The 17,322-nt window shown below is 40.9% G+C and overlaps 1 protein-coding gene across 1 annotated transcript; it reads left to right on the forward strand.

Annotated features, from left to right (window-relative positions):
* The first annotated feature begins 7,403 nt into the window (after nucleotides 1–7,403).
* LOC127131281 (uncharacterized) lies at nucleotides 7,404–8,534 on the forward strand. The gene has a single exon (XM_051060211.1). The coding sequence runs from the start codon at nucleotides 7,404–7,406 to the stop codon at nucleotides 8,532–8,534; it is 1,131 nt and encodes a 376-aa protein (XP_050916168.1).
* Nucleotides 8,535–17,322: the final 8,788 nt, after the last annotated feature.

A 17,322-nucleotide genomic window follows, 5' to 3' on the forward strand; every position in this document is an offset into this window, starting at 1 on the left:
TTCAATTCAAAATAAGTGTTATGAAAAGAAGTTTGAAAAATCAAAAGCATAGTGCTTAGGTTTCTAATTTTTGAAAATAATGTTAATGTTTGCACAAAATTTTGGCTTGGGTTAGAGTGGGGAGAAGAAGAAGAATGGCTAGATCCTAGACATACAAAGATGAAGGAATAGAAATAAAACCATATTGGAGTTCCCTTCTTGAGATCATAGTGATGATCCAAGTTGTTCCCTTTCCTTTGGAATTAGCAAGCAATAAGCAAATAACTCAAGCAATCAACCACACAATCAAGCAAGCTCCTAGGAATCTTCCAATTGGCTTTTGAATCTCTCACTTTGAATGCTCATGACAATGGTTCTTCTACCTGGCAAGTTTGGGATTCCTAGCACAAAAATACACAAATCAAAAAGTTCCACAATGCAATAGAAAGAATGGACAAGAGTGAGTTTAGAAATTAGGTCCTTTCAATTCATCTTCAACATTAAGCATTCTAAAGGCATGAGGCCTAGTTGCTCTTTGACATTTTTATAGCATTCTAAAGGCATGAGGCCTAGTTGCTCTTCAAACTCCATTAGCATAGGTAAGGTCCTAAAATCTAAGTCCTTTGTCCATTTGCATTGGGTTCACACAATCAAAACAAAACAAGCACAATAGTATATACACAATAATGTGCTCAAGTGAGCAAAAGGCAAATTGCATTAACATAAACATGAGCTCAAGTGAGCAAAGGGAAAAAGCAAATGAATTAATGTGCAAGAAATTAAATTGGATAAAATAAATTGCAAGAATAAAATGCTTTAATTAAAAGTTAGTGATTATTAGTTAGTGTTAGTGTTCCATAAGGCAATTTAGCGCTATGTTAAGCAATCGTAAGTGGACTAATGTAGTAGTCACACCTATCGGAGGTCGGTCAATAAAACTATAGGCAACAAACACAAGTTAGAGACCATGACTAGTAAGCCAAGCTCCTACAACTTGCCATGTCAAAAGAAAATAAGAATGATCTTGTATTGATTTAGGTTTTCTGCTTGACCAAGAAGCAACCTATCCTTAATGCAAAGCAATTCACTTGATCTTTGATCAAGATGAATTTGATTTGAACCAAGGAAGGTTAAACCTCTCATATGTCAAGGCTAACCACCAATCTTTAACTCATTGATCAAAAGGAAAAAGATGAAGAAGAAGAAGAAGAAGAATGTACATAAATTGAAATCCAAATGAAATATCCAACACACATTGATCAAACATGAATAGAATCAAAGTCAATCAATGGTAAACAGAAGCAAGATGAAGTTTAGAAGTCAAGAAACAAATAAAATATTTTTGGTATTTTTGAGAATTAAAATAACACTTGAATTAAAATAAATAATTAAAGGTCAAACTTCAAATCCATTTCAAATTAACTTGGAAAAGTCCAAATGGATCATCCTAAGTTCAACAAGGTCATACAAGGTTTGACAAAAAATTTCATCATTTTTAGAAACCAGAAACTATTTTTAAACAATTAAAAATGAATAAAAAATAACATAATTGAACTAAAATCTCAAATAAATTTCAAATCAATTAAGAAATTGATGAGAATATTTTTCATATATTCATCATCATTCAAAGATGTTAAGAAAATATTTTTGGCATTTTTGAATATTGGAAACTATTTAAAATGAACTAAAAATAACCAGAAAAGAGAAAATTCACAAAAAATATTAAATGGCAAAATAAAAAGTATTAAAAATCATTTTCAGAAACTAGAATTAAAAAGAGAAATAATGCAATTGGTCCCATATTTTTTGGATTTAAAATGAAAGAGTTATGAATTTTTGAAATAAAAGGAAATAAAAGAAAATAAAATGAAATTCAAAAATTAAGAAAAAGCCTGGCGCGTTGGATCAGTTTCATTAAATGAGGTGGCACATCCTAAGGCTCTCAAACGCGCGCTTATGGTGATCCAGAGTCAAAGGCGAAACACACAACATTATTAAAAGTCATAACATCCAAAGGCCATGATTCAATCTGGAAACAACAACCAACGGTCCAGATGCAATCTGGCATAGGGGACGGTGGTGTACACCACCGTCTTCTCCGGCGAGCAAGCCATTTCCGGCCAGAGTTGCAGGTCTTAAAAAGTTCACCAAAATGCATGATCCTCATATCATTGGAAAGCTAGGGTGATGTACATCACCCCTGTGCCATTGATTTCTACTCTAGACTCTCATAGAAGGAGAATCAGAGATAGAAAATTATGGAGTTCAAACTGAACTTGATGAATTCATGAAATTAAATGCACAGATCAATTGCCTCTTATGAGACGACTTCAGAGGAACCAACAAACACAAGAAATGAGCAAGATCCAGTGAGTTTCGAATCAAAAAAGTTTGAAGAACAACCTTTGAAGTCCAGCTTTACAAGGCACGATCTCTTCCAATTCTTTGATGCAACTTGATCTTGAGATGGAAATAAAGTTAGGCTAAGGAATTGGAGCTCAATAATCAACCAAGGAAGTTGAAAATTGAACTGAAAAATTAAAGAAGAAAATTCAAAATTCCTTTAGGTGAAGGGTGGGATTCTAATTCTGCAGAGTATTAGGCGCCTTAAGGTTGGAAATGAATGGAGCTATGCACATGTATTTATAGTGGAAGCTGATGCAAACAATGGCAAACTCGTGTGCATGTGGAATGAGGGCCTCCATGCATGGGCCTGTATAGGCGCATGGGAGGCCCAAATGCAATTGGTTTAGCATGCTGAAGTGTAATTGAAGTGTTTTGGACGTGCAAATGTGATTGAATTGGCTTGTGCATTAAGTTTCAACATGTTATGCATAAATGAACATAAATCTTCTCCTCTTCAAAAGTGCACTTTGCCAAATTGAAACATGGTCATGTGGGTAATGGTTGGAAAGGTATTGACATGAGGAACAATTGTTATGTTGAACAAAAATCCATTTGGAGTTGGGAAATTATTGAAAACTGATCATGAAGTTCAAGGTACAAAACATGTGTATGTGAATTTTGCTAAAATGGACCAACTTCAAGCCCTTCTGTTTCAATGATTCAAGCCTCAAATGCCAAAACCTTCAACATAAAAGTTGTAGATATTTTCAAGACAATAAAGTTGGACTCAAATTTTGTATCATTTGGATTTTTCATGGGAAAGTTATGGGCACTTGAAGTTGGATTTTTTCAAGATTCAATGGCTTTGGTCCAAAGTGACCTATAATGTTTTGTATTATCACATGTACTTATTTTAGGATTATGAAAATTTGTTCAACATAACAAATTAAGTAGACATCTTAAACTTTCCAATTCATTTGATCCCACCTCAAAATAATGAAAAATGAAGGAGTTAGGTCCTTGGGAATTTGACTTAAAATTTGGGTTTCAGTCAAAATGACCTATAATGTTTTGAAATGAATGATGACCTTCCAAGCTTCAAATAAATTTTTGATGAACATTAAAGTTTTTCATATGGTTATTAAGAACATGTTTTATCTTGGGGTCATCTTCATTTGACAAACACATCAAATGTTAGGTCTCAGTGGATTTCAAAATAGTCAGATGAATTGACTGATCAACTTCTCAAGTCCAAACTTCAAATCTCGATGAATAGATGATTGAGGGCACTCGAATAAGCTCATATATGATGAATGAGAGCTTTGGGAACCATTTCCATGCTTGCTTGCACTTTCATCTGGCCATACCAATGAGTATAGGGGCCTCATAGGAGCCTTGGATCACATGATTGCTCAAGCTACAAAACAAAACAAGTTAATGACATATTTTTGTGCTTTTGGTTAGTAAACAAAATAAGAAGAGAAATAATATACAATTCAAGCATGCTTGGTGGTCTCAAACCAACTCATACAAGTCCCAACCCAAGGGTAAGAAGCCAAGATGTTGTGATCCTTGAGGCAAATGCAATGAGCAATGTTATGATGCCGCGAGGGATCTTAGGGTCAAAATTAGGGTCTTACATGAAGTACCATGGACATAAGGGGTTCTAATACCTTCCCCTTACGTAACCAACTTCCGAACCCAAATCTCGGTTGCGAGACCGATTCCTTATTCTCTTTTAGCGCTTCCCGTGCGCGTCTCTTTTCCGAGGGTTTTATCGACTATTTCTCCTCTCCTCTCCGATAGTGGTAAACTAAATAAAATTCGGTGGCGACTCTTCTGACTTTGCCTCTCTTTGGCATCTCTTTAGTCCCGGTTTCGTTATCGTGAAATCTTGGTAGCGACAGCTAGCGACTCTGCTGGGGACACCAAAATTCCCTAAGCAAGTCTAGCCTAGTTTGGGTTGTTCCTCTTTTACGTACGTTGAGATTTATCTGCTATCTATTTTTCTGTATATATTCCTTTCTTTGCTAACCTGTGCATATTTTCTTTGTTTGCCTGTTGGTCCGAAACTTTGGCTCTATGACAAAGAATTTTGGAAGCAATAATGATTGCAAAGAAAAAACCTTGTGTGAAGGACTCCCCACCCGAGTCTGAGAGTTTTCTTGAGATAGGAGAGGTTGAGTAGTATTGATCTGCGAGGTGCCTTCCTCGTTAGGGTCGTACGAGAACCTCACTTAGTGGTAGATTCTCTTAAGGGGATTGATGACTGTCGTGCTTTCGGCGTAAGCATCTTTTCTTTTACTAGAGTCAATGACCTTAAGACCCCTTTTAGAATCTTTTAAAACTATGGCTAGCCTAGACCGATGGTCGCGTAGTATAGACCACCGAGGTGCCTTCCTCGTAAGGGTCGATACAAAGATCTCACTTAGAGTAGATGACTTTGATGGAGCAGTCGCCTGGCAAGTAAATTGACATAAGCGACTGACAGTCAAGGAAGTCCATGACTCTAGGGGAAGTGTCTTACACCCAATTTTCCAAAAGCCTTAGATCACGCAAAGCAAGAACCTTGGTTTACTAAGCAGTCATTATTAAATCCATGCTTCGTCACAATGGTCCAAAACCATGAACCCATGCCTAAAAATCCCGTGGAAATAATAAACCAATCATTCATTCATACATTCATTCATCATCAAAATAATAAGCAAAGCTCTTAAAATTTTTGTTTGTTCGGACGCAGAATTACAAGACTATTTTCCGACACAATCATGGATACTTCAACAAGGAAAAGCACTTCTTCTTTCCGCTTCAAGAGTCCCGACATCAGTTCATTAAAGGTCCTCTGTTCAAAGGTCGTAGCTCTCAAAGACAACAAGTTTAGAGACAATTTTGGGAACATCGTAGATCTTCTAACCGAGAAGGTTGACTATAGTGCTATCACTACAATGTCCCAATACTATGACGTCCCTTTAAGATGCTTCACTTTCCCCGACTTCCAAATCTCTCCAACCTTGGAAGACCTCGAGAGACTCCTCAATCGACCAATCAAAGAATACAACCCTTTTCCGAAATTGGAAGAAGGCTTATGTTTGACCGAGCTCTCACTCACCTTGGGTATCAACGCCAACAAGCTAGTGGATAATTTGGGCATTAAAGGATCCGTCAAAGGTTTAACTCAAAAGTTCCTAGAAGCCCATGCTTGGGAAATGATTAAAAAGGAAGACCCGACTTTTGTAGTGCAACCTTGGCACTTTTGATTCATGGAATTGTCCTTTTCCCAAATCTGGACAAGTTCGTGGATCAATTAGCAGTTGAAGTCTTTTTAACAAAGAATCCGGTGCCTTTTTTACTTGCCGATTTCTACCATACCTTCCATACAAGGCATGAGAAGAAGGGAGGTACTTTCCTTTGTTGCGCTCCTATGCTACATCTTTGGATGAGGGCCCGCATGCCTCAAAGTGGACCCTTCACCGAAAACAAACTGACATGGCCGCAAAGGTTCACATCTCTCTCTGCCAACTCAATTCTATGGTACAAGAGGGAATGGGATACAAAGGATGTCATCGCAATATGTGGAGAGTTCTCTAACGTACCCTTAATAGGAATACAAGGTTGCATCAACTACAACCCTGCTATACTCAAGAGACAACTAGGGTACGCCATGACGAGTCCCCCCGAGGAAAGAGATTTCATTCCATTTGTCATTAATACCGTGGATCCGCTTGATTCAAACGTGAAAAGAGTGAGAAAAGCTTGGACAAGCATAGTCCGTATTGACCATGAATGGGGTAAGAAAAACATCCTAGCCAAGGAACCCTACTATGTGTGGGTAAAAGAGAGGGCTAGGGTGGTTAAGATGTCGTTTCTGTTTGATCCTTCTTCATTCCCGTTGATACCCGAGCCCGAGCCTATCCTACAAGAGGACATGGACAAACTTACCAGCCAAATCAAAGAGCTCGAGTTGGAAAACACTCAACTACGAGTCTAACTCAATCGTGCCAAGCAACGTAACTACGTCTTGGAGGATAAGGGTAAGCAAGTCTGTGAAAAATTTGAAGATAGCAAGAAAAGGCTCCGATTAGCCGAGGGACAAAGAGTTTGGGTTAGTGGAGCTTTACAAGGAGCTAATTTTGAGCTAGACTTCCACAACGAGGAGTTGGATCGAGCATCCCGAATCATCAAAGACCTTGAAAATACTGTCGAGAGGTCTAATGCCATGAAGAAAAAAGCGAGAGAAGATTACGAGGCCCGGATTCTTGAACTAAGGACCACTCTAAAAGAGTATAAGGATTTTCTAGCCAAGGAGCAACTAGAGAAAGATAAGATTCACCGAAGCTTCATGCGTGAGTAGTTCAACCTTGGAAGAGCTTGCGAGCAAATCAAGAACTTGAAGAGGGGAATCTATGACCAAGCCTATATAAAATTGTAAAACAACTACAGACATTGGGAGGAGCGTTGCCATGGATTCGAAGCTGCCATTGTTCAAAGGGACGAAATCATCCATAATCTCCAAGCCCTTTACGAAGAATGGAGGGACAAGTACACCAACATGACGGTATTAACCAACTATGTCCTTCAAGACTTTCCCGACAAGTTGAAGGAGGAAGATCTGATCATGTGCCTAGATAATACCCCCAAAGAGGTCTACCACTTCGTCAAGTTCTGCAAAAGAACAATGGCCGAACTCATCACCGACATTGAGGCTCTCCGTAAGTCTCAAGGGGTCACTTTTAGGGTGGATATCTAGTTGGTTTATTTGCTTCCATTACTTGTATTTTGCAACTTCTATGTATTGCTGTCTATTTTCCCTTCAAAGGATGAATGAAAGTTGTGATTTTTCACTATTGTGTTTTCCTTTATTCATGATTGTGAACGTGAATCGTCAAGTAGTTTTTGCAATGAATAAACATGAATAACTAAAAAAGAGCTTTGCTTTAACACAAAAAAATTCATGCATCATATGCATCTTTCGAAACACAAAAACATAAAAAACTCATCCATCCACCCCTTTTTCCTTCCAGAACCACTCTCCAAAGCTGACTTTTCGGTATGATACACGAGGACGTCGACAAGCTGTCATGGAGCAACTTCAAGAGAACCAAGTCGTCCTTCAGGAAGAAGTATCCCAAATACGGTCCCAAATGCGGCAGTTGATGGAAACTATTCAAGCAGTCGCAAGAGGCCAAGAGGTTATGGCAAAAATGCAAGAAGAAACGAACCAACGTGTCAGTACCACCAATCCTCCTACCTCTCCAGCGATCGAGACTCCGACTCCAGTTCCTCAAGTTGATCCTCCAATTAAGATTAATGCACCCGGAGGTGTTCCAAACGACAATCCTCGTCCTCATATTTTTGAGACAGACGGCCAACTCGATGCATTCTTCAGCCTAAGAGATGCTTCTCAGGATGACGCCTTCAGTTCAACAACCAACAAGGTGGAGAGGAAGGTAAGGGCTATCGAGGAAAAGCTCAAGGCAATGGGGAGCACTGATGTTTTGGGCCTTGATGCGGCAGAAATGTGCTTGGTACCTGAGGTCATCATTCTGGCCAAGTTCAAAGTTCCGGACTTTGAAAAATATAAGGGAAATAGCGACCCTAGGACACACATTAGGGCATACTGCCGAAAGATGGTTGCCTATTCCAGCGATGATCGACTTTTAATGCATTTTTTCCAGGATTCCCTCAGTGGGGCATATTTGGATTGGTACATGCAACTTGAGGGCAACCATATTCACACCTGGAGGGAAATGGATGAGGCATTCCTCAAGCACTATCAGTACAACACTAATATGGCACCTAATCTCACGCAGTTGCAAAATATGACTCAGAGGTCTGAGGAGTCCTTCAAAGAATATGCCCAGCGGTGGAGGGAATTAGCTGCTAGGGTACAACCCCCATTGCTAGAAAGAGAACTCGTAGACATGTTTATGAGAAACCTGCAAGGTCCATACCTTGATAGAATGGTAGGGAGCACCTCTTTGGGATTTTCCGACCTGGTCTTAGCCGGTGAAAGGATAGAAAATATGATTAAAATGGGAAAGATCCAAAACTCTGCCAGTACGTCTAATGCATCGAAGAAACCTTTTGTTTCCTACGGTAAAAAACGAGAAGGCGAGACCAATGCTGCCATAGCTCCCGTTCAACCAAGTCAACAACAACCATTTGCAATTCCTGTTCAAACTCAACAAAAACAACGGTATCAACAATAACCGCAATGTCAGCAACCACAATATCATCAACAACAACAACAAAGGATGTGAAGGCCCGAGAGAAGATTTGACGCAGTTCCCATGCCTTATAGCCACATTCTACCATATTTATTGAGGGGATCACTTGTACAACTAAGGGAGTTAGGACCCCCACCAGCGGTTCTTCCTCCCGGTTATGATGCAAATGCCCGTTGTGAATTTCATTCTGGCGCTCCTGGGAATTCGATCGAGAATTGTAAAGCATTAAAGTACAAGGTTCAGGATCTTATTGATTCTAAGGCAATCACGTTCGCCCCCGAGGGGCCGAATGTAAATAATAACCCGATGCCCCCTCACAACAATGCATCGGTGAATATGATGGAAGCTGACAATGGAAGGAGATTGATGTCCTGTATGGACGAGTTAAAAACACCACTCATCGAGATCAAGAATGCCTTAATGAAGGATAATGCCTTTCCCATCTGTAGTAATGACTGTGAACACTGCCTGATTAACCCGCAACACTGTGGAACATTGAAGTCTGCCATACAATAATTAATAAACTAAGGGATCTTGGTGATAGACTTCCCGTCCACAAAGGAAGATGTGTCTACCCTCGAGATACCATACGACGAAGTCCCTCCTCTGCAAATTCCATATGACTTCTCTCAATTAACTCTGTCGACAAATCCTGTCACTCCAATCGTAATAACAGTTCCCACACCATTCCCATATGTTGACACCAAGGCAGTCCCATGGATGTATAACACCTCAGTTTACATTCATGGTCAGAAGATTCAAGAAGAACCGTTAAAGTTTTGTGATCCAATGATCAATATCATCGGCACTAGCGGAATCACGAGAAGTGGAAGGATATTTTTGCCGACACCCACTCCAATTGGAACTACCAATCCTTCAACTTCAGACAAAGGAAAATAAATTGATGGCGCTCAGCAAAGACAAGACCCCTCACCTTCCAATAAAGTAGATGAGTTCTTATGCATTATCAAGAAGAGCGATTATCGAGTAGTTGATCAACTTAACCAGACACCCTCGAAGATCTCAATGTTGTCTTTATTAATGTGCTTAGAGGCCCATAGGGATGCTTTGGTAAAATTTCTGAGGACATCTCACGTACCGCAAGAGATATTTGTATGTCAGTTTGAAGGAGTAGTTAACAATATCGCTACTAGCTTAAGCTTGGGTTTCAGTGATGAAGAGCTTCCCGCCAAGGGGAGGAATCATAACAAGGCTCTCCATATTTCTATTGAGTGTGCGGACACAGTCCTATCAAGAGTTTTGATAGACACTGGGTCTTCCCTCAATGTGATGCCTAAGAGCTCCTTTGCTAAACTAACTGTTGAAGGACCCATAATGAAGCCGATTGAGCTTATAGTAAGAGCATTTGATGGGACTAGAAGGACTGTAATCGGTGAGGTGAATTTGCCTATGAAGATTGGTCCCCATATTTTCCTTATCGCTTTCTTCATAATGGATATCTATCCAGCCTACAGTTGTCTGCTTGGAAGGCCTTGGATCCATTCAGCTGGTGCAGTCACTTCAACGCTCCACCAAAAATTGAAATTCTTAGTTGATGATAAACTAGTTGTTGTTGAGGGTGAGGAGGACATTGTGGTAAGTCACCTCGCATCTTTCCGATACGTTGAAGGAGAAGGGGAGATAAGGGAAATCCCATTCCAATCATTTGAAGTTATCAATGTTGAAATGGTTTGCCCAGCAAGGGATGAATCAAAAGATGCTGAATCTCCCATGGAATCTCTTAAATACGCCCTAACAATCATAAAGGATGGACACCTCCAAGGATGGGGAAGATTGCTTGAACTTCCTGCCAACAAGGACCGCACCGGTTTGGGATACAACTCCCAGAATTTGAAGAAGCCCGCGTTGATAGCTACAAGGGGATTAGTGCTCCCGCTATCCGAAAACTTCTCGAGTGTTGGTTACCTGGATGAAAACCGTATTTGTGCCGTGGAAGAAGAAGAAGAAGAAGATGATGAGTTGATCTTCACAAAGACTGATGGAAATGGTGCCACCAAATGGACCGAGATTGAAATACCTAAAGTGACCTTGATTGAAATGTAATTTCCAATGTTGTTTTCCTTCCTTTTTTATCAAAAGAACCCATGTCAATCCCAAGGCATGAGGGAATCATTTGTAGGGCCTCATCAAATTTCCTTATTAATCATTAATGAAAAAGGTTCATGTTCGCAATCAATTTTGAGATCTTTGCCTTTCATTTATTATTTCACCTTTTTTAAATGGCATTTTTTTTCAATTTTTTTTTCTTTTCCAAATCATCCTTTCTTTCATACCAATAAAAGCGTGGACCTTAAATCATGCAGATCATCCTCGACAACCTCCAATGACAAATCTTCTACAATCTCATACGACTTTGATAACCCGATTAATCAAGCTGATGAAGAGTGTGAGGCAGACGCCAAACTCCTAGAAGAATTGGCAAGGCTGCTCAAGCAGGAGGAAAAAGTCATCCAGCCGCACGAAGAATCAGTGGAAGTGATTAACCTTGGGACAAATGAGGAAGCGAAAGAAGTCCGAGTCGGCTCCGCTCTACAAGACGAGGTGAAGACAAGATTGATTGAGCTCTTGAAGGAATACAAAGATGTGTTTGCATGGTCATACCAAGATATGCCCGACCTCGATACTGACATTGTGGTCCATCATCTACCCCTTAAAGAAGAATGCCCTCCAATAAAGAAAAAACTACGAAGGATCCGTCCCGACATGGCTATGAAAATCAAGGAGGAGGTACAAAAGCAGCTCAACGTCGGCTTCCTAGCGGTCTCCAATTATCCTCAATGGATAGATAACATTGTGCCTGTACCTAAGAAGGATGGCAAAGTAAGAATGTGCATAGATTATAGAAATCTAAATAGAGCAAGTCCCAAAGATGACTTTCCACTGCCACACATTGACGTGCTAGTAGATAATACCGCTCAGTTCTCTGTTTTCTCTTTTATGGATGGTTTCTTCGGTTATAACCAGATCCGCATGGCTCAAGAAGATATGGAGAAAACCACTTTCATAACACCATGGTGAACCTTCTGCTACAAGGTGATGCCTTCTTGATTGAAGAACGCCGGCGCCACATACCCACGAGCCATGGTCACTCTCTTTCACAATATGATCCATAAAGAGATTGAGGTCTACGTCGACGACGTGATAGCCAAGTCTCAAACCGAAGAAGAACACCTTGCCAATCTAGAAAAGCTGTTTGAGAGGCTGAGGAAGTTCAAATTGAGGCTTAATCCCAACAAATGCACATTTGGGGTATGATCCGGCAAATTGTTAGGTTTTATCGTCAATCAACGTGGCATCGAAGTAGATCTCGAGAAAGTAAAGGCCATACAAGCTATGCCTGCACCCCAAAACAAAAAGGAAGTCCGAGGATTCCTAGGTAGATTGAATTACATTGCTAGGTACATATCTCACCTCACTGCCACTTGTGATCCAATCTTCAAACTTCTTCGAAAGGATCAAGCCATCATTTGGAACGATGACTGCCAAAACGCATTTGAGAAAATAAAGGAATATTTAAAAGAACCTCCTATGTTAATGCCTCTTGTACCTGGTAGACCATTAATCATGTATCTCACCGTTCTCGAAGGATCAATGGGTTGTGTCCTCGACCAACATGATGAGACTGGTAGAAAAGAGCATGCGATATACTATTTGAGCAAGAAGTTCACTGATTGTGAGAGTAGGTATTCAATGCTTGAAAATACTTGTTGTGCACTAGCATGGGCCGCCAAACATTTAAGACAATACATGCTCACTCATACAATATTGTTGATCTCTAAGATGGATCCTGTCAAAGACATCTTTGAGAAGCCGACTCTAACTGGTAGAGTAGCCAGATGGCAAATGGCTTTGACCGAGTACGATATCCAACATGTCACTCAAAAGGCCAATAAAGGGAGTGTATTGTCTGATTATCTTGCACAACAACCCTTGGAGGACTATCAGTCTATGCGTTTCGAATTCCCCGACGGGGATATCATGTTGATTAGGGATTGCAACATCCCCGGTCCCGAGGAAGGACCCGAGCCTGGATCCCGATGGACCATGGTTTTTGATGGAGCTTCTAACGCTCATGGCAATGGCGTTGGGGCAGTAATCACTTCTCCAACTAATTTCCACCTCCCCTTCACCGCCCGATTATGTTTTGAATGTACAAACAATATGGTCGAATACGAGGCTTGTATCTTTGGTATTGAAGCTGCTATCGATCTTAGAATAAAAATCCTGGAAGTCTATGGGGACTCAACCTTGGTAATCAGCCAAGTCAAAGGAGATTGAGATACTAGAGATCATAAGCTCATTCCTTACAGAGAGCATGTCTTGAAACTAGTCCCCTACTTTAATGAAATTACATTCCACCACATCCCTCGAGAAGAGAATCAGCTAGCTGGCGCTTTGGCAACTTTGGCGTCCATGTTTAAAGTTAAGTGGAAGAACGAAGCGCCGTCCTTTCACCTGAACTACTTGGACGAACCTGCTTACTATCTGGCAGCAGAAGACGAAGCTGACGGTCATCCTTGGTTCCATGACATCATGAAATTCTTAGAGAACCAAGAGTATCTTGCGGACGCGTCCATCACCGACAAGAAGTATCTTCGAAACCTGTCATCCAAATTCTTCTTAAGTGGAGGGGTATTATACAAGAGAAATTATGATCCGGTTTTGCTTAGATGTGTGAACAAGCGAAAAGCAAACCAGATTATAATGGAAATTCATGAAGGATCCTTTGGGACACATGCCAGTGGGAGCACTATGGTGAAGAAAATTTTAAGGGTTGGATACTACTGGATGACTATGGAGATTGACTATCATCGCCACGTCCAAACCTGCCACAAGTGCTAGATATATGCTGATAAGATCCATGTGTCGCCAACGCCTCTCAATGTCCTAACATCACCTTGGCCTTTCACCATGTGGGGCATTGACGTGATCGGATGCATAGAGCCAACTGCCTCGAAAGGACACCACTTCATCCTTGTAGCCATTGACTATTTCACAAAATGGGTAGAAGCAACCTCGTACGCCAGCGTTACCAGACAAGTGGTGACTCGATTCCTCAGGAAAGAAATCATCTGTCGTTATGGGGTCCCCAACAAGATTATTACTGATAATGGATCTAACCTCAATAATAAAATGATGAAAGAGCTATGCCAAAATTTCAAGATCGACCATCACAACTCATCGCCTTATAGGCCTAAGATGAATGGCATTGTTGAGGCAGCTAACAAAAACATAAAAAAGATCGTGCAAAAGATGGTGGAAACCTACAAAGATTGGCACGAAATGCTCCCATTCACATTACGCGGCTATCGTACTTCCGTACGCATTTCCACTGGGGCAACTCCCTTCTCCCTTGTGTGTGGCATGGATGCAGTCTTACCGGTCGAAGTAGAGATTCCTTCCTTAAGGATTTTGACAGATGTTAAGCTTGATGAGTCTGAGTGGGTACAAGCTCGATTTGACCAACTAAACCTCATTGATGAGAAACGCTTAGCAGCCATCTGCCATGGCCAACTTTATCAAAAGCGCATCAAGAGAGCACACGACAAAAAAGTCTTCCCCCACAGCCTAAAGGCCGGAGACCTCGTATTGAAGAAGATTCTTCCAATCCATACTGACCCAAGGGGAAAATGGACGCCGAACTACGAAGGTCCGTATGTTGTAAGAAAGGTCTTCTCCGGAGGAGCCTTGATCCTTGCAACTATGGATGGTGAAGATCTTCCATCCCCGGTGAGTGCGGATGCAGTCAAAAAATACTATGCTTAAAAAAAAATAGCCCGATATGTTGAAAACCCGAAAGGGCAACTTATGCAAAAATGGGTGTCCCAGTAGACTGAAAACCCGAAAGGGCGGTCTAGGAAAAAATTAGGGATTTAATAAGAGCAAGAGGCTGCATCCCGCAAGGAATCCTTCTTCATTCCTGGGGGAGTCAATTATGTGGGTCCCCAGCAAGTCAATCCTATCACCCTCCTTCAAAAAATCAAGATCAAAGGGCGACCAAAGGCATAGAGGCTATAACAGAGTTAGAATTTGGAGGAAACGCGAGATGTTTCATTGCCATTACAATTATTATTTTCTTTTCGCAATCACCTCTTTTAGGAATTTCTTTCCTTTGTACAAAATTCCCTATTTGTAGAACCACTTGTCAATAAAAATCAGCTCCGTCACATGTGTTCCATATTTTTACTTTTTCTGCTTTGTCTGCGAAATATGACCTTTTTCTAAATAAAATTACATGGGAAATTTTCGATTAAAAGACCTTTTTTTTTAAAAAAAAACTATAGGGGAGACAATATCGAATTACATTCCTTTTAGAATTTTGCTAAAGGTAATCAAAACACATTTCCAACCCAAGGGTGCCACACAGTTCTTTGGACTAGGCCGATCATTTCTCCCCCAATAGGAATTCTCAAACATTACATTCAACGCTTGCTTGGATGTCGAACTCCAATTTCTCAAGTATCGGAAAGTCAATAAAATTCACCCTATCACCCTTTTTAAAGCCCAATCACCATTGGCATTCCCCAAATACAGTCCTCCGCAAAGCCAAAACATACTTGGCATAACGTGTGTCGCATCCGCGAAAAACAATCGGCGGGAAAAACAAACAAACAGAGCCGCCACCGTGCGTTATTTATCCCAAAGGAGGGAAAGGAAACGCTCGAAGTAAACCTGGAAAGGAAATGGTCTTACGACCGGAGATTACAAGGATCGGGAGTCGGTTACGCAAGGGGAAGGTATTAGCACCCCCACGTCCGTCGTACTCGACGGGATCCACGCACAAAAGAATAGAATAAGGTTGCTGAATAACTGCTCAAAGAATGCACACACACTGGAATAAACACACAGGTGAAGGAAGACGGAGGAAGGTGACTCGGCAGGATGTCGAATCCTGGGCCTACGTAGTTTGTCAGAAACAAACATCAGAGTCGACGTAGTTCGGGGAAATGGGAAACGGGCTCGCTAGGATATCGCATCCTATGCCTACGTATCTCATCTGGAATGAGAATCAAAGCTATCGTAGTTCGGCTAACGCACGCCGAAACAAAACACCGAAACAGAGACGCTGAGACGTCAAAAGAAACACACAAACGGAAACAGACTGCCAATGGCGGGTCTTACATCCGACTCCAAATAAACGAACACAAACAGGAAACCGAATGCCAATCAGTGGACTTACATCAGACTCCAAACAAACAAACACAAACAGGAAGCCGAATGCCAATCGCTGGACTTACATCAGACTCCAGACACTCACACAAACAAAGAAACAAGTTATCAGATTGACAAGCTAATAGGGAGTCTGGTACTCGAGCCTACTAGTTGTCACACAAAACATCAAGTAGACGCTGAGACGTCAAAAGGAACAAACTAAAAAAAAACAAAAAGGGTGCCCGGAGAGATCTCGCACGATCTCCTGCCTACGTACCTCATCTGGTATGAGGATCAGGGCGACGTAGTTCCCCTGAACAGGGGAGAAACTTCTATCCTAACTAGAGACTGGGAAAAAATAAACTAAAAGGGAGACTGACTCGAGCCTAATAGTTGTCATGTAGTGACTCGAGCCTAGGTTGAGGTTTCTAACAAGAGTTTGACTCACACAGGCAGTGAGTCAACTCAAGTCTATCTCTACGTACATTCAACTTCCTTGAAAGTTGATCATACGACTCCTACAGAAAGGAGATAAGAAGCAAAACAGATAAACATCAAAAGCAATCAGCACATACTATACGCAACCAAGGGGGCTCAAGCAAGGTTGGGCTTTAGTCAATGGGTCATATCGACCTTGACAAACAAGCCAAATACTGGACGGGGTGGTCAGGCTCTTAACCTCTAACATTGAGAGTTAGGGTGAGCAGATGAAATGGAGATGAGGGTTATGCCTCATAGCTCTTAACCCGGGTCTGGGTGAGCTTGAATCAAAGAATGTGTGGGAGTCTAGAATGAGGAACTCTATTCCATAATGACTGACTCTATGTACAAGATTTTGGGTTTTTATTCAAAATGCGTCAACACACAGTGTGAGCAAGATGAAGGACTCAACTGAATAGTAGGGGATGGATTTCACATCCCTTTTATCTGCCAATGCCTCTTCACTTAGGAGGTCTTTACATGTACAAGGCACAAAGATAAACAAGCACAAGTATTGCCTCTTAAGGAGGGCTTCAGACAGGTGCCTGCCAAAAACAGCAGGTCTTCCAGACTACATGGAGAAAAGAAGTTACCTAAGTGGTACGCCAACCACAAGCATAGCAAAGCAACTCAAATAATGGGTTAAAGCGGCTAAAGTACCTGTAAGAAAAGCTAAACCAGTCAATATTTACATTCAGACAAATCAAACCATCAACAACAGTCAGACAACCAATATACACAATGCAAGCCAACAACTCAAGTGAGTTAGCCATCCAAGGACCTACAACACAATCAACATTATTTAAACAAAACAAAATGCATCTCAATTCATGAGATCAACATCATCCATTAGGACTTATTGCTTGAACCTGAAATGCACAGCTCAAAATGTAAGTCCAAACCACTAGGGCAAAGCCTAGGGTCAAAAGTGAAGTAAAAAGCCAAAACAGCAACCAAAATTCAACATGAATCACATTTAAACAATCATGAACATGTTCTAAAAAGGACCAAGTCAAAATCATTAAGCAAATTCATTTCATATGCAAGAGAAGGCAAAGGCACATTCAAAGCTCACAAATGATCATCATGAATCAAAATTCCATATTAAAACAGAAAA

This window comes from Lathyrus oleraceus, chromosome 3 (genome assembly GCF_024323335.1).
Source record: "Lathyrus oleraceus cultivar Zhongwan6 chromosome 3, CAAS_Psat_ZW6_1.0, whole genome shotgun sequence".
Lineage (NCBI taxonomy): Eukaryota > Viridiplantae > Streptophyta > Magnoliopsida > Fabales > Fabaceae > Lathyrus > Lathyrus oleraceus.